The following is a 22,125-nucleotide window of genomic DNA, read 5'->3' as shown; positions in this document are numbered from 1 at the left end:
TCACGACATGGCAATCTGTGTGTGAGTGTGTGTGGGAGAAAACGTCATATCCAGATGGCGATTTGGCATGTTATGCCAGTAAGGTTAATGATACTGACACAAGTGGACTTAAATGACACTGCAAAAAGGCTGGTAGGAAATAGCAGAACACTCTGTATTCTCTTATGAACATGAACTTTCATGTAACTTTTGTGCTCTGATTTGGCTACATAAACTAAAGATGCACTCTAAAAAATGCTGGGTTGTTTCAACCAATGTTTGGGTCAAAAATGGACAAGCCCAAACATTTGGTTTTGACTTGTTAGTACATAATGTTCAGTTATGTTGGAGTTTCTGTTATGTTGAACTCTAAAATTAACATAAACAAATGTGTGTGTAACCAACCTTAAAAAAGATTGAAAATAAAAACCAACAAAGTCATAGGCCTATATCTAATGCAAACCAATAATATATTTGATTAGCCTACATAAAATTTGAGGTAAATAAAAACTGTAAGCCTGAAATGCTCATGCTCACTATCTGCCCAAGGTCTGGACCTCACTATCAATTAGGAAAGATGGAAAGGTGGAAAGATCAAAATTCATCCTACAGGTGTAAAGCTACTACACCTTTTCCAAGGGCCCATAAATTATTTACTTTGCAGACAGTATAAATGTATAATGTTGCTATGCTTTTTATGATACAATAAATCAGCTGCATTAGGAATAGGAGTGTGAGTCACTATTACACAAAACTGCAGAAGAAGCAATAAAGTCTAAACTCTGCCAAAAGAACAAATGCAAAATCTTTGCATGATTGCATAAACAGTAAACAGCCATTAAATGAACAAATGTTTCTGAAAAGACTCGGGGGGGACAAAGGTGTCAGGCCATCCATTTTACACAACATTTTTCTTTGTTACTATGATTCATTTTTTTTGTACAACATCCAATGTAGATTCATCATTTATTTTTACTACCTTATCATAAACGTTTTTGCCAACAATTATGCAGACTTTACTGCTTCATCCTTGTCCCTGATTCAGACCTTCAATCATAATTCCATCATAATATTTTAATCATGATTCCAAATTATTTCCATAATGTTTTACTTTAATGTTTTTTTTCCAGTCAAGTTGCCATGTCATATTAAGAAAAAATAATTTACACTTAGAATATATAAAATGCTATCAATGAAATGTCCACAAAATTAAAAAATAATAGATGTGACAGGGAAATACATACACATTAAAAGTATGGATAATTTATCTAGAAAGTTATGAATAAAGTATCTTATGCCGAAAGTATTTATTAACAATACAATTCATGTGTGTTCACATTTGTAGATCCAGTCAATTGTATTGAAATTGGGGCTGCCAATTTTAATGCATTGCAAAGCTTGTGATGAAATATGAAATGTGTGTAAACAAAGAAAAATCAATGTAATATTTACTTATGTACAGAAAATTCTATGTATCATTCCCAATCCAGTTGACATTTTGTCATATGCAAAAAGTGTTACATTAGGATCTATAAAATGCAAATCAATGAAATGTCCACAAACTATGAAAATGTAACAGGACAAAACATGTAGTCTTTTGAAATAAATGCAAAAAGTATGAATCATTTATCTACCAAAGTAATAAATAAAAATGCTTATAATTTGATATAATTGTGAAAATACACATCAATATTGGATATTAGGGCTGCCAGTGTTAATGAATTGCAATCACTTATGGAGAGAAAGTAATTTAGTCATATTGTGCAAAAAGTGTTAAAATATATTTAAATTTAGGATACATAAAATGCTACCAGTGAAATTAGACTTAGCAAGACAAAGGAGTCTGGCATTTTATTCCAGAATGTAATATCCAGCATGGCAATTTCCATCCATTTCTGTCATTTCCAAAAGTAGCCATATTAGAGAAGACACCCGTACACAGAGATAGCTGAGTAATTTTGCCAGTCTGAGTGTAGTCTGGAGTATGCCATAGCATGCTGTGACAATTAGCGTTCCATCATTTAGTGTTGGCACGGTAACGTATGCTTTCATTATCAGCGCTGCACACACGCTGGGACAGAGTTCCAAAAAGCATATCACTTTCATCCATTAAAACACACACACACATAAACACACATACTTCTCATTTAATAACACACAAAAGGCTAATCTGAAACAAATACACACCTCAACCAATAGGAAAAATGTTAAGTTTCTCTAAAGGGCACCTAAAACACACACGCACACGCACACACACACACGCACACACACGCATGCACGCACACACATACACACACACACACACACACACACACACACACACACACACACACACACACACACACACACACACACACACACACACACACACACACACACACACACACACACACACACACACACATACTGGTTTCCATGCTGAATGGGGACCAACTTTATGATCATCACTTGTGGGGACCACCCTTTCTAAAGGTTCTAGAGGTAAGAAAAAAATTAGGGATACTTACCATAGCTTTGATAACTTATACACGCCTTCAGATATCTGAATTGATGAAGTAATGATTTGACCATGCGTTATGGGGACTTTTGAAAAATCGAGTTGACATGTCTTATAGGGACCAACTTTGCATAATATTTGCATAATTCACACAACCTCCCATTAGATTTGTGGGGACCTAATTTGCATAATTCACACAACCTCCTATTTGATTTGTGGGGACTTAATTTGCATAATTCACACAACTTCCCCTTTTGATTTGTGGGGACCTAGATAGAACAAGAAATATATTACTAATGACAAATAATAGGCATTTATACGAAGTAATTCCTCAGATTGCATTTGTCCATTTGCCCTTAAAAAAAATGGGTTCAATCTACAACCAAGCTTCACTCTTGCATAGAACACCTATGGCCAGTTTCACAGACCAGCCTTAAGATAGTCTCAGACTAAAGTGTGTGTTTAAGCCGTTTTAACTGAAAGCACATCTTAAATTAAGTCCTTTGTGTCCAAGTGCCATTGTTTTGTCTCAAGATGCACACCAGTAATGCTTATTTCTAAGACACGTTTATAAAAGCTACTTAAATGTCCTAACTGAACTAAAGGCCTAATCCTGGTTTAATCTAAATCCTGTCTGTGAAACCAGGCCCTAGTGTTGTGCTTGTAATCATCTCCTCAACATGCAGAATATTTGTTTGGATCGATTGATTGTTCTTACAATTGATTGGAATATTAGTGTGATTGAAGTGGATTATATGTGAATGGAGAACTTTTTCACTGCAACAAAGGACTGCATGCAAGTAATGAATTATTGTCTGGATATTTTCCAACCCATTTCATACCCACAGGTAAAACATTTAAACCTTTCCACTTCAAACTATTCTTTCTATAATTGTAATTTTTTCGGCCAACCTCCCAGCATCAGCTGCTACTCATTCACCTGATACTTATAAAAAATAAAACAAAATCTACTACTAATTGAGCTTCAACACATTTATTCACTACTAATAAATGTAAAACTTTACGGTCTTCAAATCGCGGTTCTTCAGTGCTTCTGGTTCAGCTTTTAAACATTTGTCACAGTCGCTCTTTGCTTGTACAATGAACGATGTGATGAATGTGATGAATCGCTTCATGTGCCTTTCCACCGCCTGCACCTCTGTCTGCTGCCAGGGTGTCTTCTGGGTACTTTTACCTAAAAGTGGACAGAAAAAACAATTGAAATGATAAAGTGTGTGCTGGAATTCCAATCCGAAGTTCTGAATCCTATTATCAGTATTTATTAGGTCTGGTTATTACAGTTTTTCTCAGTCGCTTTGGTGCATTTCTCACATCACTATTTACATTTGCACAACAGTTAAAGCAGTTCTCAGAACAATTAGTACAAACTGCAAAACCTAGTTGATAACCTGCAAAAGCGTATCACTTGCTCAAAATGGATAGCTCATTCCTCAAAAGCAAGTATTCATGTCAATGAAAGTGTCAGTGTCATCAAGATGAAAAGTCCTGACACCATTGTTTATGAACAAGATAGTCAAATGGCTTGGTTATGTTTTCATTATGATAGTTTATTCTGTAAATGTTTTCCATTGCAAAAAAGTCAGATCTTGGTAACACTACCTGTACATGCTCAAGATAGCACTATATACTATTTGAACAGCCATTTGAAAAATACAGTAAAGTTACACATTACTGTATTTAGTGAGGTAACAGAGTACAAGACACTGAATATGTATGTTTCACATTTTTACTGCATATGCTCTTTGCAATTCTAATTTGTTCACAGCATTGTGCAAATGAAATAAATACAGCTATGCATAGAGCTATGCACAACTGTAAACAATATTGCAGTACATATTGGAACTGAACATACAACATACAGTACATAGTACTGTAATCATTCATGCACATCCAGATGTTCCTCATCAGTGAAAGCTGAGATTCACCTGAGAGAAATTATTCAATTTAGGAGGCATTTTCAGAAAAATAATAATAATAATAATAATAATAATAATAATAATTTAAAAAAAAGTGTAAAATTTGCTTGACAGATTGATAACTAGTTCAACATTTTTGTATGTAATGACTCAAGCAATGAAATGAGGACTATTAGTTTTATATGGAATGACTATTCAGCATTCACAAGTATAGTTAATTTTGACTGACATGACAAGCAAATGATAATGTTATATAACAGCAGAGAGTTGTATGAAAGCAATAGATGCATGTCCAAAAGCATTTGCAGTTTGTTGGAAGGAATGAGAAACTGCTACTATGATGTGCACAAATGACTAAATGTTGTGGAGGTTGAACTAACTGTTGTGCAAATGTAAATAGTGATGTGAGAAATGCACCAAAGCGACTATTATTATTATTATTATTTATTAGGTCTTTTATTATTATTATTTATTAGGTCTTTTATTAGTCGGTTAGTCGCAGGACATACAGGCGCCGGCGCGATCATTTAACTTTCAATACTCTTATCTGTATGAATAAAAGGACAGAGTAATGCAAACTGTAAAGGTTCAACTCTTATTTCTGTAAACTCACAATAACTACAAAATGTTGTGCTTTGTAAAATAATGAAAACAATCAGGATGTGCTTTCTGCTGTCTCAGTGAACTTGAGCATCACAGAAATGAGCCGAAACTCAGCGTATACTCGCCTCACACCAGGGTGGGAATTATACCGCGGCCACGGCCGCCGTTGCCCTAAACTTTGGCCTTCATGCCCCGTGAAAAAAAAATCATCGTACGGCCACAGTGGCCTGTGTGCCCTGGCCCTGTCCAAGTTCCATGTATAAAGCAGAGCATGTGAGCGGAGTGGAGCGGGAGCGAGCGGGGAGCGCGAGCGGGCGGATCTTGGACAGAGCGCAGAGCGGCAATTTCAAAAGGACAGAGCGTCGCCCTATTTCCCGCTCCAGTTTCGCTCCGCTCACACCACGAGTCTGAAGCATGCTTAGTCAAGCCTGACCCTGAATCCATCTGTCTTGCACAGTCATCAACAGTAGACTATTTTCAGTCAAAACTCAGCTCAATAATGGAGTTCAAAAACTCCAAACCATTATGTAGCCTACTATTAATAAGTCGCTCCGGAGTATAAATCGCAACAGTCAAAAAATGCGCCATGAAGAAGAAAAAACACATACAGTATAGGCCTAGCCTAAGTCGCACTGGACTATAAGTCGCATTTATTTAGAAATTTATTTCACAAAAAAAAAAAAACACAATGTTACAGACAAGTATAGCCTACTTGCCTCACAGACCTGAGACATATATATAAAGCTTGAAATGTCTACTTTTAAACAGAACAATTCAAAACGAAAGAAAACAGACTTCTCTCTTATGTAATCCGTATGAAATGTGCAATTCTCTCTGGCGCGTTCACTACTGCGAAGATCGCGAGTCAGCATCTTTCCAGCCGACACAGACATAAAAAAAATAAAAAACTGGTTTATTAGTAAACAATTAAAATGTCTCCTGCTATATTTTACATATTCATAATCATTAATTTTGCCGGTTCGTTGTGACAGCTTTTAGGTGCTTTATTGGCAGCAGCGCCACCCTTACATCGCATCAGCACCGAAAACATAGAGATTCTTTTCTTTTGGGGGCATTTTGTTTGTGTTCAGACTTTCTCAGTTGTTTTTAGGCGCGATGTTAGAGGATGCTGCTAATAAAGTTGCTAGTAGGCCCACACATTGGATTCACGTTTATTATTATAGGCTAAAAAAAATACCCCAGGTTTTATGCCGTTCGTATCATTTTATTTTGTTGTATTTATCCGCCACACCTTTAAGGCCGGTCCGTGAAAATATTGTCTGATATTAAACCGATCTGTGGCGCAAAAAAGCTTGGGGACCGCTACAAGTGATATACATGTAGATTTTTTTCCTTTTTTGGAGCGAGCGGGGGGCGATTTGAGTGGAGCGCGAAGCAAACTGCGTTGAGCGCTGAGCAATAATGATTGTGAGGGTGTATACCTTCTGGATGGAATGGTTCTCTCTCTCACACTCACATGATATAGAGGACTGAATGAATATTTTGAATGCTTTTATTGGCATTTGTGTTGTTTCTGAATGCTTTTATTGGCATTTATGTTGTTTCTATTGTTGTGTGAGGGTGTATACCTTCTGGATGTAATGGCGCTCTCTCTCTCTCTCTCATTAAAAAATGTTTTTTTTTATTAAAAAAGTCATAATCCATGTCTTATTCCAAATTAGGATGTTATGGTATCAATCTGAATGGGAAAACCATCGAATTGTACTCAATGGCCTTTGTGCCCTGTCATATGGCCTTGGTGCCCCTAAAAAAAAAAGAAAAGGTGGAGGCCAAATGGCCTTGCCCCTAAAATTACATAATTCCCACCCTGCCTCACACACACACACACGTGAGAAATATATCTATAGAAAGCTTGAAATGTCTGCTTTTAAACGAATCAATTCAAGTGGAAAATAAATACTCAGATTATGTAATCCGTATGAAATGCGAGTCACTGCGGAGATGACGAGTCTGTATCATCGACTTAATCTCTGCAGCCGAGAATATCAATAAATTATTACAATGTTTGTTTAGACAGTCTCCTTCTGACACAAGACACACTCAATCATTATTTTTGCCGGTGCGCTGCGGAACTTTAAGTGTGCGCTTGATCGCTAATTAGGCTATGTATTATATAGGCAATTAAAGGCTCATTATTATGAGTTATGGCTTATTAATATAAAAATGCGATTAGTTGACTAATAGCTTAATGAACGACTACTAGTCGACTAGAAAAAAAAAAAACTTTAGTCGAGGGCAGCCCTAGTATTTATGTCAGCATCTATATTGCAAGAGAAATTAATTTGCACTCTACCTATAAATAGAATTACACTGTCAATCAAACAGTGATTTTTACATTCAGTCACTTGGCCTGAAATGATCATTGGAGAAAAGGAAAATATATTAGGATCAATGTCTTGGCTGCAAGTTATTTTTATGCATCCATCCACTCAAACTGCTCCAGGGGTTAGGCTAGTTATTACTGATTCGGTGTTTTCATTTTTAGAACAGCTACAGTTCCTACTAGTGCCACAAAACACCTAGTAGATTCTAGCATCAACCAAGTAACCCTCTAAACAACTACAGATGGGTTCCTGAGCAACATGACTGTCAATCTCCCTCGGACTGGGGCTCCATGCAAGATCTCACCTCGTGGGGTCTCAATGATCCTAAGAAAGGTGAGAAATCAGCCCAGAACTACACGGGAGGAGCTGGTCAATGACCTAAAAAGAGCTGTGACCACCGTTTCCAAGGTTACTGTTGGTAATACACTAAGACGTCATGGTTTGAAATCATGCATGGCACGGAAGGTTCCCCTGCTTAAACCAGCACATGTCAAGGCCCGTCTTAAGTTTGCCAATGACCATTTGGATGATCCAGAGGAGTCATGGGAGAAAGTCATGTGATCAGATGAGACCAAAATAGAACTTTTTGGTCATAATTCCACTAAACGTGTTTGGAGGAAGAAGAATGATGAGTACCATCCCAAGAACACCATCCCTACTGTGAAGCATGGGGGTGGTAGCATCATGCTTTGGGGGTGTTTTTCTGCACATGGGACAGGGCGACTGCACTGTATTAAGGAGAGGATGACTGGGGCCATGTATTGCGAGATTTTGGGGAACAACCTCCTTCCCTCAGTTATGTAGTCAAATGATATGTAGATGAGGATCTGCATAGTAAAACTAGGCGTCGTAAGCTCCACATATGGTTATTTCGGGTGGAGATGCATGTACGCACAATCTTCCGCTGACTGGGATTTATAAAGTGAATTCTGCGCAGGTTCTGGCGTACGCACGGTTTTATAAGTCTGAATATTTTTTTGCGTACGCCATTTTTGGCTTTCGGGCGCACGTACACTTTTAGTAAGGTTCCTACGCACAGTTTTATAAATGAGGCCCCTGGTCTGAGATCTGGGTGTTAAAGTGCTCCTAAAGGGTCTAATTTAGTCTAAGAAATGTGTAAAGAGTTCACCTTTGGAAGAAGGCCTCACAGCACTGGCTCCTGTAGGCATCTCTTCATCTGATGGTGGTCTGGGTCTCTTGGGTGGTGGCGGCATGTCATTCCTCTTGGTAGGAGGAAGTGCCACCTCTGCTGATGGTTCTATGGAAAATAATCAAAGTTCAACATTTTCAGAAAGATACAATTTAAATGTACTATAGAATGCTGACAATACACTGTTATTTGTCACACTTATGCACTAATTATTTAAAATCATTAAAGTACAATAAACCCTAAACCTGTGCAATTGTTCATTATTGCAAGTATAATTGAACTACATCTTTCCAGCAGACATTTAATCAAATATAAGTGCAAGTAAATTGAGTATAACCATTTTATTTCATGTCTTAATCATCTGACATGATTCGTTTTGTGCCATGACACAACCAACACGAGAAGAGAGCAGATCAGCTAGTGTTTTATGAAAAATGAAAAATGTACAAGTTTCTCCTATGAAATATATTTTTTATGGTAGTAAACTCACAAAAAAATATTCACTCCAGAATGAATGTTTAGTGTAATTTAGTTGAAGAATAGCTTGGAGGCATTTGATTCATTACACAATGAGCCGTTTCGTCAAAAAAAACAACATTTGTTCAGCATACTAAAGCATCTTCTTTAATGTTGGCTATGATGTTAGAACAATATTTTTGTCTGTCAGGTCTTCACAAGTTACGTGACTGAAAATTATGAATAACTGCAAAATGTAATAGTGTATTTTGACAGTAATACAAACCGTCAACAGTAGATGAACAGTGTCCCTCTTGTATGCTCCCGTCTTCCTCATCACAGTCAATAACGTTTCTGTGGAAGTTCAAAGTACAGCTTAACAATGGTATATAATGGATCATAAACACCTGGTATACGAATAGATGGTAGGGGTGTAACGGTTCACAAAATTTACGTTTCAGTTCAATACGATACACTTGTGTCACGGTTCGGTACGTTTTTGATACAGCAAAAAGAAAAAAAATGCCAGAGTAATTTCCTTGATTTAATTTTTTTATTCTTTTTTTTATTAAAACTAACATCATAAAGTATGATTTTTTTTTACTTTGAGCAATTCTGGAGCTATAATTGACTCTTCTTAGGAGCATATAAAACAAAACGCTCCTTGGAAAAAGTGAAATGTAATATTGTAGTAGTTATAAACAAAGGTTTATTTTAGTTCAGATTAACATTTGAGGGCAGCAATTGTATTTACAATGTCAAGTCAAGTCATCTTCATTTATATAGCGCTTTTAACAATGTAGATTGTCTCAAAGCAGCTTTACAGAGATAAGCTTATAATTTAAGGTAACAGAGATTGTTTCGGCTTTACAGCAGAGTTAAGTTATTTCCATCTAAAGTTAGTTTTGATTGATTTGCTTCCGTCGCAACGATCAAGCAATGTAGCCGCTAAGACGACACCATTCCCTCTACACAGACTTTAAACGCGAACCTGTGAGAAACGCTGATGGCGTTCACATGCGCATTTAGAATGGGTTCTATAGTTATGTGCGTTTGAATATACGCAGGTTTGGAATTCCCTACAAGCCAAGCCTAAACAAAGTACTTGTCTTTCCTTATAAATTTTGATAAAGAATTTTATTTTATTTTGTTGCTTTGGGGTAGGAACGCGAAACGAACAACGCCTTTCCCGACAACGCCTTATCTGTAGAGTGGTAGTGGGATCCTCCATAGGGAGAGACTAGTTGGCACTTCAGCACTGCGTTGTCATCGGTCCAGGCGAAAGTCATTCGTCAGATCTGGATACGGCCTGGATCCGGCAGGCTGCAGGAAAACCTCGGGATAAACACAGACACTAAAATTAGCGTAGATGCCATTCTTCTCATGATGTAACGAGTACATCAGGATTTTTGGGAAGTGTTCCCGAAAGCTAGGTCAAAGAGATGTGTCTTTAGTCTAGCTTTGAACTGACAGAGTGTGTCTGCTTCCCGGACAATGGTAGGAAGACTGTTCCAGAGTTTTGGTGCTAAATAGGAAAAGGATCTACCGCCAGCAGTCGATTTTGATATTCTAGGTATTAGTAACTGGCCGGAATTTTGAGATCGCAATAGACGTGACGGACTATAATGCGTTAAGAGCTCGCTCAAGTACTGCGGAGCTAAACCATTTAGTGCTTTGTAAGTGATCAGCAATATTTTAAAATTTATGCGATGTTTAATAGGGAGCCAATGCAGTTTTGACAGAACCGGGCTAATATGGTCATACTTCCTGGTTCTAGTAAGAACTCGAGCTGCTGCGTTTTGGACCAGCTGTAGTTTGTTTATTAAGCGTGCAGGACAACCACCCAGTAGAGCATTACAATAATCTAGCCTTGAGGTCATGAACGCATGAACTAATTGTTCCGCATTTGTCAATGAGAGCATATGGTGTAATTTAGATATATTTTTAAATGGAAAAATGCAGTTTTACAGATACTAGACACGTGACTTTCAAATGAAAGATTGGTATCAAAGAGCACACCCAGGTTCCTAACCGACGACGAAGACTTAACAGAGCAGCCATCAAGTGTTAGACAGTATTCTAGGTTATTACGTGAGGAAGTTTTTTGTCCAATAATTAGAAACTCTGTTTTTTCAGAATTTAGAAGTAGGAAATTACGAGTCATCCAATTTTTTTATATCCGCTATGCATTCCGTTCATTTTGTGAATTGATAAGTTTCGTTAGGTTTTGAAGAAATATAGAGCTGAGTATCATCGGCATAACAGTGAAAGCTAATGCCATGTTTCCTAATGATTTCTCCTAATGGTAGCATGTACAGAGTGAACAGCAGCGGTCCTAGTACTGAGCCTTGTGGTACGCCATACTGAACTTGTGATCGATGAGACATCTCATCATTTACTGCTACAAACTGATAACGGTCAGATAAGTATGATTTAAACCATGCTAGTGCATTTCCACTAATGCCAACATAATGTTCTAATCTATTTAAAAGAACGTTGTGGTCAATGGTGTCAAATGCAGCACTAAGATCGAGTAACACTAATAGAGAGATACAACCACGATCGGATGATAAGAGCAAATCATTTGTGACTCTAACGAGAGCTGTCTCGGTACTATGGTACGGTCTAAATCCTGAATGGAAATCCTCGCAGAGATCATTTCTTTCAAGAAAGGAACACAGTTGTGAGGATACTGCCTTTTCTAATATCTTTGACAGAAAAGGTAGATTCGAGATCGGCCTATAATTGACTAATTCTGTAGGATCAAGTTGCGTTTTTTTAACAAGCGGTTTAATCATAGCCAGCTTAAAGGTTTTTGGTACGTATCCTAGAGACAAAGACGAATTAATGATATTAAGAAGAGGATCTATGACCTCTGGAAGTATTTCTTTCAGTAGCTTAGTTGGTATAGGGTCTAACATACATGTTGTAGATTTAGATGATTTAATGAGTTTAGTAAATTCTTCCTCTCCTATATCAACGAATTAATCCAATTTTTCCTCAGGGAGACTACAATGCACTGCCTGATGCGATACTGTAGTAGACGGTTGCATAGTTATAATTTTGTCCCTGATATTATCAATCTTATAAGTGAAGAAGTTCATAAAATCATTACTGCTGTGTTGCTTGGAAACTTCGGTGCTTGAAGCTTTATTTTTCGTTAGTTTAGCCACCGTTTCAAATAAATACCTAGGATTATGTTTATTTTCTTCTAATAGGGTTGAAAAATAAGCAGATCTAGCAGCTTTTAAAGCCTCTCTGTAAGTAATTGAGCTCTCCTTCCATGAAATGCGAAATACCTCTAGTTTTGTTTTCTTCCAGTTGCGCTCCATTTTTCTGGCTGCTCTCTTAAGGGCCTGAGTGTGCTCGTTGTACCACGGCGTTGGACTATTTTCTTTAATCTTCTTTAAGCGCAACGGAGCAACTGTGTCTAAAGTGCTGGAAAAGAGAGAGTTAAACATTTCTGTTGTAATATCGAGTTTATTTTAATGTCAAAATAAAACCAACGTAATGTTACTTGAAGGCATTATAGCCTACTATTCCTGCCAAACTTCCATGGTTGCAGTTAGTGTTACTACAGTAAATCCATGGTAAATCCATCTGTGGACACCGGATAGTTCATTTATGGCACAATGTTTCTCCTGGTTTCCACGTCAGAGCTGTTTGAACCGTTAATAACGGAGAAATGTGAATGTTTCTCACAAGATCTCTCAGCGATGTTATTACTTCTGTGGCGAATTCAAATGATTTCTTTACTGGATCTCTTATTAGCGCTGTGTAGTAACAGTGTCGTATGATCATGATCAGCTTGCGCTGCACTGGTCCAAACTGATAAACGGTCCGTCAACCACACAATAACGAGCAGTTTCGTTCCGCTTGCATTACGTTTGCCATTTGACGTTGGACAATGTTGTGGTCGCGCCGGCGTCTCTTACATAACGAGAGCGCTTGCCACACGCGACCCGCCTACATTTGAAATAACGAAATTTTGGTCGGCAGGAAAAATGGTCCAACGAACCGTTCGGTTTGAAAATGCGTACCGAACACAGAACCGAAAGCATCGTACCAAACAGTTCAATACGAATACGTGTATCGTTACACCCCTAATAGATGGTAAACAGAAAATCAAACAGAAAATCAAACAAAAGTCAAATAAAATACCACACCATCAGGATCTATCCCAATTTCATCCAAGTTCTTGCCATGGAACTCAGCTAATCTTCCTTGCTCAAGAGCCATTAGAACTTTGCTGATCTTGGCAAGTTGCAGGGTCTTCTCAGGGAGTCGATAGAACTCATGATGGATTCTTATGTCGTGTCCAAGAAAGTTTGCCAGCTGGTCCATCTCGGTGTCAGTCATATTCAGCACTGTTGAAAGGGTTGCGGCATGCTTTCGCAGTCTTGTAGATGTCAGTGACTTGGGACACTTTGCGTCACACACCTTTGCAAAGCCACGGAGGCAGTCTGACCCTCGAAAATATGTCATGGCTTCTGGTCTTGCAAACATATAGGAATTGTCTTTCAGAACCCCACAAGCCTCTCTCTGCTTAACAAGGAGTTCTAAGGCACATAGCATTTTTGAAGTCAGAAGAATTGGAACTGGTCGACCACGCTTCCCCCTTGCGATAACCCTTGTGAAGTGTCTGCAGAGATTGTTTTCCACTTCAGAGAGTGCCCAGTCCACATCCTCATGTGGATCAGAAGTGTCTCTTGATAGAAATGCAGACAAAGGCATGCTCGAAACCACTCCTTCCCTGCGCCGGTTAAAGAGAATCATCTGGGCTAGACACACCTTTGCCAGAAAAAAAAACAATTATTCCTGTCCAGCAAACCTTGCTCACACACACATCTTGATTAAAACCAGCTTCATGAGGACCTTTCACACACAACGTTATATTTCCTTATGGGGACTAGTTTCATCATATTCAACACACAAGTTTGAACTCAAACACTGACTGAAAGTGTGTTGTGGGGACGTCGTGAGTGTCCATTTTAAAGCAACAATTAACCTAGAAAATAAATCCCTGTGAAGGATAAAACTGGCCCTAAATACTCCACTAGCACTAAACTACAGGACACATGTCGTTACATGGTTTAATGTACTAATTTACACCAGATACGCATCAAAATATGCCTAAAAATCACTAAACCATGACAAAGAGAGACAGTAGACCTAAATCTTTAGTGATGAATGTGAACGTACCTGTTGAGGAGAGTTGATCTGAGCAGATTCATCATCCATCTGAGTCTCTGACTGGAGAGAAGGATCAGAAGCACTCGCTGCGCTGGTTTTAATGGCAACGCTGGTTATCTGTAAGAGACAACATTCATAATGACAAGATATTAGAACATGGAAACACAAGAGAGAAATCTGAAGCAGATACCACATGATTTCAGAGAAATAGACAAATCAACTTCATCTAAAACATTTATTCCTGTCCAGTCAACCCCTGTCTGCGCTCACACACATCTGGATAAAACCCGGCTTCATGGGGACCTTTCACACACCTTCATGGGGACCTTTCACACACAATGTTATAGTTCCTTATGGGGACTAGTTTCATCAAATTCAACACATGAGTTTGAACTCAAACACTGACTGAAAGTGTGTTGTGGGGACGTCGTGAGTGTCCATTTTAAAGCAACAATTAACCTAGAAAATAATTCCCTGTGAAGGATAAAACTGGCCCTAAATACTCCACTAGCACTAAACTACAGGACACATGTCGTTACACGGTTTAATGTACTAATTTACACCAGATACGCATCAAAATATGCCTAAAAATCACTAAACCATGACAAAGAGAGACAGTAGACCTAAATCTTTAGTGATGAATGTGAACGTACCTGTTGAGGAGAGTTGATCTGAGCAGATTCATCATCCATCTGAGTCTCTGACTGGAGAGAAGGATCAGAAGCACTCGCTGCGCTGGTTTTAATGGCAACGCTGGTTATCTGTAAGAGACAACATTCATAATGACAAGATATTAGAACATGGAAACACAAGAGAAAAATTTGAAGCAGATACCACATGATTTTATAAAAAGAGACAAATCAACTTCATCTAAAACATTTATTCCTGTCCAGTCAACCCCTGTCTGCGCTCACGCACATCTGGATAAAACCCGGCTTCATGGGGACCTTTCACACACCTTCATGGGGACCTTTCACACACAATGTCATAGTTCCTTATGGGGACTAGTTTCATCAAATTCAACACATGAGTTTGAACTCAAACACTGACTGAAAGTGTGTTGTGGGGACGTCGTGAGTGTCCATTTTAAAGCAACAATTAACCTAGAAAATAATTCCCTGTGAAGGATAAAACTGGCCCTAAATACTCCACTAGCACTAAACTACAGGACACATGTCGTTACACGGTTTAATGTACTAATTTACACCAGATACGCATCAAAATATGCCTAAAAATCACTAAACCATGACAAAGAGAGACAGTAGACCTAAATCTTTAGTGATGAATGTGAACGTACCTGTTGAGGAGAGTTGATCTGAGCAGATTCATCATCCATCTGAGTCTCTGACTGGAGAGAAGGATCAGAAGCACTCGCTGCGCTGGTTTTAATGGCAACGCTGGTTATCTGTAAGAGACAACATTCATAATGACAAGATATTAGAACATGGAAACACAAGAGAGAAATCTGAAGCAGATACCACATGATTTCAGAGAAATAGACAAATCAACTTCATCTAAAACATTTATTCCTGTCTAGTCAACCCCTGTCTGCGCTCACACACATCTGGATAAAACCCGGCTTCATGGGGACCTTTCACACACCTTCATGGGGACCTTTCACACACAATGTCATAGTTCCTTATGGGGACTAGTTTCATCAAATTCAACACATGAGTTTGAACTCAAACACTGACTGAAAGTGTGTTGTGGGGACGTCGTGAGTGTCCATTTTAAAGCAACAATTAACCTAGAAAATAATTCCCTGTGAAGGATAAAACTGGCCCTAAATACTCCACTAGCACTAAACTACAGGACACATGTCGTTACACGGTTTAATGTACTAATTTACACCAGATACGCATCAAAATATGCCTAAAAATCACTAAACCATGACAAAGAGAGACAGTAGACCTAAATCTTTAGTGATGAATGTGAACGTACCTGTTGAGGAGAGTTGATCTGAGCAGATTCATCATCCATCTGAGTCTCTGACTGGAGAGAAGGATCAGAAGCACTCGCTGCGCTGGTTTTAATGGCAACGCTGGTTATCTGTAAGAGACAACATTCATAATGACAAGATATTAGAACATGGAAACACAAGAGAGAAATCTGAAGCAGATACCACATGATTTCAGAGAAATAGACAAATCAACTTCATCTAAAACATTTATTCCTGTCTAGTCAACCCCTGTCTGCGCTCACACACATCTGGATAAAACCCGGCTTCATGGGGACCTTTCACACACCTTCATGGGGACCTTTCACACACAATGTTATAGTTCCTTATGGGGACTAGTTTCATCAAATTCAACACATGAGTTTGAACTCAAACACTGACTGAAAGTGTGTTGTGGGGACGTCGTGAGTGTCCATTTTAAAGCAACAATTAACCTAGAAAATAAATCCTTATGAAGGATAAAACTGGCCCTAAATACTCCACTAGCACTAAACTACAGGACACATGTCGTTACACGGTTTAATGTACTAATTTACACCAGATACGCATCAAAATATGCCTAAAAATCACTAAACCATGACAAAGAGAGACAGTAGACCTAAATCTTTAGTGATGAATGTGAACGTACCTGTTGAGGAGAGTTGATCTGAGCAGATTCATCATCCATCTGAGTCTCTGACTGGAGAGAAGGATCAGAAGCACTCGCTGCGCTGGTTTTAATGGCAACGCTGGTTATCTGTAAGAGACAACATTCATAATGACAAGATATTAGAACATGGAAACACAAGAGAGAAATTTGAAGCAGATACCACATGATTTTATAGAAAGAGACAAATCAACTTCATCTAAAACATTTATTCCTGTCCAGTCAACCCCTGTCTGCGCTCACACACATCTGGATAAAACCCGGCTTCATGGGGACCTGTCACACACCTTCATGGGGACCTTTCACACACAACGTTATAGTTCCTTATGGGGACTAGTTTCACCAAATTCAACACATGAGTTTGAACTCAAACACTGACTGAAAGTGTGTTGTGGGGACTTCGTGAGTGTCCATTTTAAAGCAACAATTAACCTAGAAAATAATTCCCTGTGAAGGATAAAACTGGCCCTAAATACTCCACTAGCACTAAACTACAGGACACATGTCGTTACACGGTTTAATGTACTAATTTACACCAGATACGCATCAAAATATGCCTAAAAATCACTAAACCATGACAAAGAGAGACAGTAGACCTAAATCTTTAGTGATGAATGTGAACGTACCTGTTGAGGAGAGTTGATCTGAGCAGATTCATCATCCATCTGAGTCTCTGACTGGAGAGAAGGATCAGAAGCACTCGCTGCACTGGTTTTAATGGCAACGCTGGTTATCTGTAAGAGACAACATTCATAATGACAAGATATTAGAACATGGAAACACAAGAGAGAAATCTGAAGCAGATACCACAGGATTTCAGAGAAATAGACAAATCAACTTCATCTAAAACATTTATTCCTGTCCAGTCAACCCCTGTCTGCGCTCACACACATCTGGATAAAACCCGGCTTCATGGGGACCTTTCACACACCTTCATGGGGACCTTTCACACACCACGTTATAGTTCCTTATGGGGACTAGTTTCATCAAATTCAACACACAAGTTTTAAGTCAAACACTGACTGAAAGTGTGTTGTGGGGACGTCGTGACTGTCCATTTTAAAGCAACAATTAATCCAGAAAAAAATCCCTGTGAAGGATAAAACTGGCCCTAAATACTCCACTAGCACTAACCTACTGGACACATGTCGTTACACGGTTTAATTTACTAATTTACACCAGATACGCATCAAAATATGCTTAAAAATCACTAAACCATGACAAAGAGAGACAGTAGACCTAAATCTTTAGTGATGAATGTAGGGATGCACCGATCCGATACTCAGTATCGGAATCGGCTCCGATACTGCCATTTTTGGCGGATCGGGTATCGGTCAGACAAGGCCGATCCAAATCCGATATTGTGCGTATACTATTCAGTGTTATTGTTAAGCCCCACAAACATTATAAAGCACCATAAGTTTTCGTGCACAATATTTTAAGTGTTCTGAAGCCATTATACAGTATAATGTGAGATATAAATTAATATTTAAGTGTTAAATTCAAGATCACGTAAACGTTTCCCTCAGCTGCGGCTGTCAATCATTCTTCATTCAGCACTCAAACAGCGCGTCGCGTCCGGTTATGACAGAACACACGATGAAACTCTCTCCAAGATGATTCAATGTTACTATTATTATACTTGATCTGTAGATAAAGGTCTATGGTTTCACATAAAACAACTTTATCTTGCTGGACTTTATTGCTGTACCTTAATCATGTTACTTTCCACCGGGTGTCTGTTAGATCACAACAGTAGAGTAAAGTCAGGTACTATTTGTTCTTCACGCGCACAGTAACTGAAATTTAAAAGAAAATGCTGAATAGACTATTGCATAGATAGATACTGTATAATACACTATGCATCATATGTATTTTCTTTGTGCTTTAAACTTTTCAATGCGGACTCGACGCGCTGCGCGCTGTGACTCATGTTGCTTCAAGAGCATCATTCTGCGCTCGGGATGCGCATAAGCGCTGTGGGCCACACTGTATTGGAGCCTTTCATATCGTAATACAGGGACGCAATGAAAGATTATTAATAGCCGTTCTTGTCCTGTCCTATCTATTATGTTGCTACCTTATTAAACAGCTGTGCTATACATTTAAAAAATGTCTCAATTTTATAGTAGGATATAAAATAATTGCTATTTTTATCTTGTTTTTCATGAATGTATTTTACAACAATACAAAGAGCAATGTGTAAAGTTTTACCAGATTTAGTGTTACACTTATTGTCTCTAATTTGTTCTCCACTAAACATTTTTTTCACAAAATGTTCAGATTTTATACAATTAATTGTGCACTCGTGATTTTTCTAGACTAAATTTTATTGCTGAATTATCCACTAATCTAGTTTATAATAGCATTTATGTCAGATTATGATCATATATTTTTTGTTGGTGTTTTTCTTTTTTTTCAGTTCTTATCAGTTTAACACAGAGTAATAGAAATTCTACTTGATAAAAAAAAAACTGCGCTGGTATCGGTACGGATCGGTATCGGCCGATACTCAGAATTTTTGGTATCGGATCGGTTCTGAAAAAATGGTATCGTTGCATCCCTAGATGAATGTGAACGTACCTGTTGAGGAGAGTTGATCTGAGCAGATTCATCATCCATCTGAGTCTCTGACTGGAGAGAAGGATCAGAAGCACTCGCTGCACTGGTTTTAATGGCAACGCTGGTTATCTGTAAGAGACAACATTCATAATGACAAGATATTAGAACATGGAAACACAAGAGATAAATCTGAAGCAGATACCACATGATTTCAGAATTAAAAAAAAAAAAAAAAAATACAAAAACATTTACAATTAAAACATGTCTTCATTTTACATAGTTAATCTTTAGTTTATTTTTGTGATTACATTTCACCCATAAGTTGCAATAAGGCCATTGCATGCCACACATAACTTGCAGAAAGAAAAGTGGCCTAAGACTGTACCACCTCACTCTTTAAATGTATAAATTTTAGGGGTGGGGTAGAAACACTGACCTAAAACGTAACTTAACTTATCATTTATAGACATGATTAGATTCATAGATTTCTAATAGATTCAAATTATAATCTATTCAACCAACAACTTGCTTAACATGTTGCAACAATGATATATTCTGTACACAGTGTGCTTTGCAACATACTTGTGTTCTCCAAGGGTAGTCTTCTCCTCCATAATCATAGGCAATTTCTTCTCCTTCTTTAATGTCATCCAGGGCAAACAGACAAAGGTGAGGCTTTCCATTGACGTCAGTTTTCTTCATCTTACAATTTGGATATTTGTGGTCATCAATAACGATCCGCCGAAACGATCCATCTTCTCTTGAGGCATCAATACTTAAATATGAAAGCATGAGAAAAGGATGAATACAAGTATTACAATATACCACCCCAAATCAGTGTCTTTTTTTACTATAGTTTAGCACAGGGTTTCTCAAACTCAGTCCTGGAGGGCCACTGTCCTGCACAGTTTAGCTCCAAAACTGATCAAACACACCTAGCTGTGAGTTTCTAGTGATCCTGAAGACATTGATTAGTTTGCTCAGGTGTGTTTGATCAGGGTTGGAGCTAAACTGTGCAGGACAGTGGCCCTGCAGGACTGAGTTTGAGAGACCCTGGTTTAGCATAAGGAATATGGTGCAACTTGACTTCTTACCACCATGTTTTCCCTCGCCAAATGAAATCAAACATAAATGCAGCACAGGATGCGTGGTAACATGTTCTTCTTCTCTGCAGCTCTGCATCATTTATCATATCTCCCCTGTACTCAAAATCACCTTTGCAAAAGGCACCCTTTGCGAATAGACCACGTCCTGCAAAATACAGAATTTTTTTTTTTTCACCAAAAATAAAATCTTATAGATAAAGGATGCCAAATACACAAAAAGACATCAATAGTTGGCAGCAGTATGGTTAGGACATGCATATGATGGTAAATATTAAATGATAAATCACACCACCTTACCTTTCACTGGATTGATATACTTCACATCTAATTTGAATGTTTTGTCAGTCTTCGAAACAACATGATGCATGGCATCCTTAAGGGGGCTGATTCGTGGTGGCATTTCAAACTGAGAGAAAAAAAATTGTAATAAATAATAGTGTGAAAATGGGGAGACATGCAGAATTAAACTAGCATGTTCAATAAGTAGATAAGAATGTTATTGTAATGTAACACTGCATTACAATGATATCGTATGTATCAATGTAAGACAAGAAATCAGAACTCAAGGATATCACATTTATTGACTAACTTACTAGCCTTGAGGGCATAAACTCAACATTTTCACTTAGGCTCTAATCTCTCACAAAACCAACATCTATATAATCCCAGGTAGCCTTGACAATTAACTACTTATTTGGCTCTTAACCTAACTACTCTTTTGAACGATCTCGCCATACAAACCCCAGTTTATTTTAAGTTACTGTCATAATTAAAACAAAGTTTATTCATTTAAAGCTACTTACCATTTCAGTGTTTTTATTTTTGCCTAACGTTACTTAATTGCTCTGTTAACGATATCAATACTAAAAGTCAAACACAAGTGTGATATTCCTCCCCCTCACCCTGTCCTGACAAGTAATAAAACATAACATTACCTTTAATTTAAAGTAGAAAATAATCTACTGTCCAGCACGCGAACTAGACAGAAACAGACTTAATAACCCAATTCCTTCATTAGCAATCAATCAGACTAAACACCTGACGACACTTTTCAGTTGAAATGAAGTACTTAACATTACATTGTATGATTTTGTGATCGCTTATTGGAAAAACACAAAAACACGTCAGGCCACACTTAGCCTCAACAATTAGCACTAACTAGCTAGCAGCTAACGTTAGCCCGCTGCCTAATCTAATTAACCTAACTGGTTTCATACATATGTGCTTAACGTACCTTGAGCTTCACTTTTATCCTCTGCAGAAGTTTAGATCCTTAGTTGGCATCTCCAGTAAATAATCTTCTTCTTTGTCTTCCGTGTACAGTATCAATTTAATACTTATATTTTCAAGTTGTTGTTGAATTCCTTCCTTATGAGGACCCGGAAGTGGGCGGTACTCAACCATAATTGGAAAATGTGTGTGTGGAGAAGTGAGTGCATTACCAGCCAAAAATGTTTGGGGGCGCAGCTGAGCACACACTTCACACACTCACACTACCTCATAATCGTGTGTTATGGGCCAATGCTGAAACTCCGCCCAGCACCTTCAGAATAGTTCCTCTATTCAATTCAATGGGTCATCCTTATGGGGACCTGATTTTTGGTCCCCACAACGCAAGAGGTCCCCATTACGTGACTGTGTAAACAGATTCTTGTCCCCACAACGTGATAAATACCAACTCACACACACACACA

The 22,125-nt window shown here is 38.2% G+C and overlaps 1 protein-coding gene across 4 annotated transcripts; it reads right to left on the bottom strand.

The window, feature by feature from the left end:
* Positions 1 to 3,454: 3,454 nt before the first annotated feature.
* LOC307173579 (uncharacterized protein) lies at positions 3,455 to 22,104 on the bottom strand. 4 transcript variants are annotated; one of them, XM_079896795.1, is made up of 15 exons: positions 21,666 to 22,104; positions 20,729 to 20,837; positions 20,420 to 20,576; positions 19,908 to 20,100; positions 19,347 to 19,454; positions 17,390 to 17,497; positions 16,746 to 16,853; positions 16,102 to 16,209; positions 15,458 to 15,565; positions 14,814 to 14,921; positions 14,170 to 14,277; positions 13,134 to 13,758; positions 9,254 to 9,321; positions 8,491 to 8,619; positions 3,455 to 3,671 (listed from the first exon to the last, which is right to left on the bottom strand). In XM_079896795.1, exons 2-14 carry the CDS (start codon positions 20,829 to 20,831, stop codon positions 8,506 to 8,508), a joined length of 2,016 nt encoding a protein of 671 aa, XP_079752921.1. In that variant the 5' UTR covers positions 20,832 to 20,837; positions 21,666 to 22,104; the 3' UTR covers positions 3,455 to 3,671; positions 8,491 to 8,505. The 4 variants fall into 4 exon arrangements, with proteins under 4 accessions (XP_079752921.1, XP_079752920.1, XP_079752923.1 ...); XM_079896794.1 differs by having other exon boundaries at positions 20,729 to 22,104; XM_079896797.1 differs by lacking the exon at positions 16,746 to 16,853.
* Between the last annotated feature and the right edge of the window lie 21 nt (positions 22,105 to 22,125).

Source organism: Squalius cephalus, assembly GCF_949319135.1.
Source record: "Squalius cephalus genome assembly, chromosome: 16".
NCBI lineage: Eukaryota > Metazoa > Chordata > Actinopteri > Cypriniformes > Leuciscidae > Squalius > Squalius cephalus.
Note: the sequence above shows the minus strand (reverse complement) of the source record. Positions and strands in the feature narration are given on the sequence as shown.

What these genes read in the sequence shown, in the direction of transcription:
- LOC307173579 (XM_079896794.1), bottom strand. Translation starts at nt 20,831, where the DNA reads ATGCCACCACGAATCAGCCCCCTTAAGGATGCCATGCATCATGTTGTT. An exon ending in ACTACCCTTGGAGAACACAA is followed by an intron (nt 19,455 to 19,907) that starts GTATGTTGCAAA and finishes TGTCTCTTACAG; the next exon opens with ATAACCAGCGTTGCCATTAA. An exon ending in AGATCAACTCTCCTCAACAG is followed by an intron (nt 14,922 to 15,457) that starts GTACGTTCACAT and finishes TGTCTCTTACAG; the next exon opens with ATAACCAGCGTTGCCATTAA.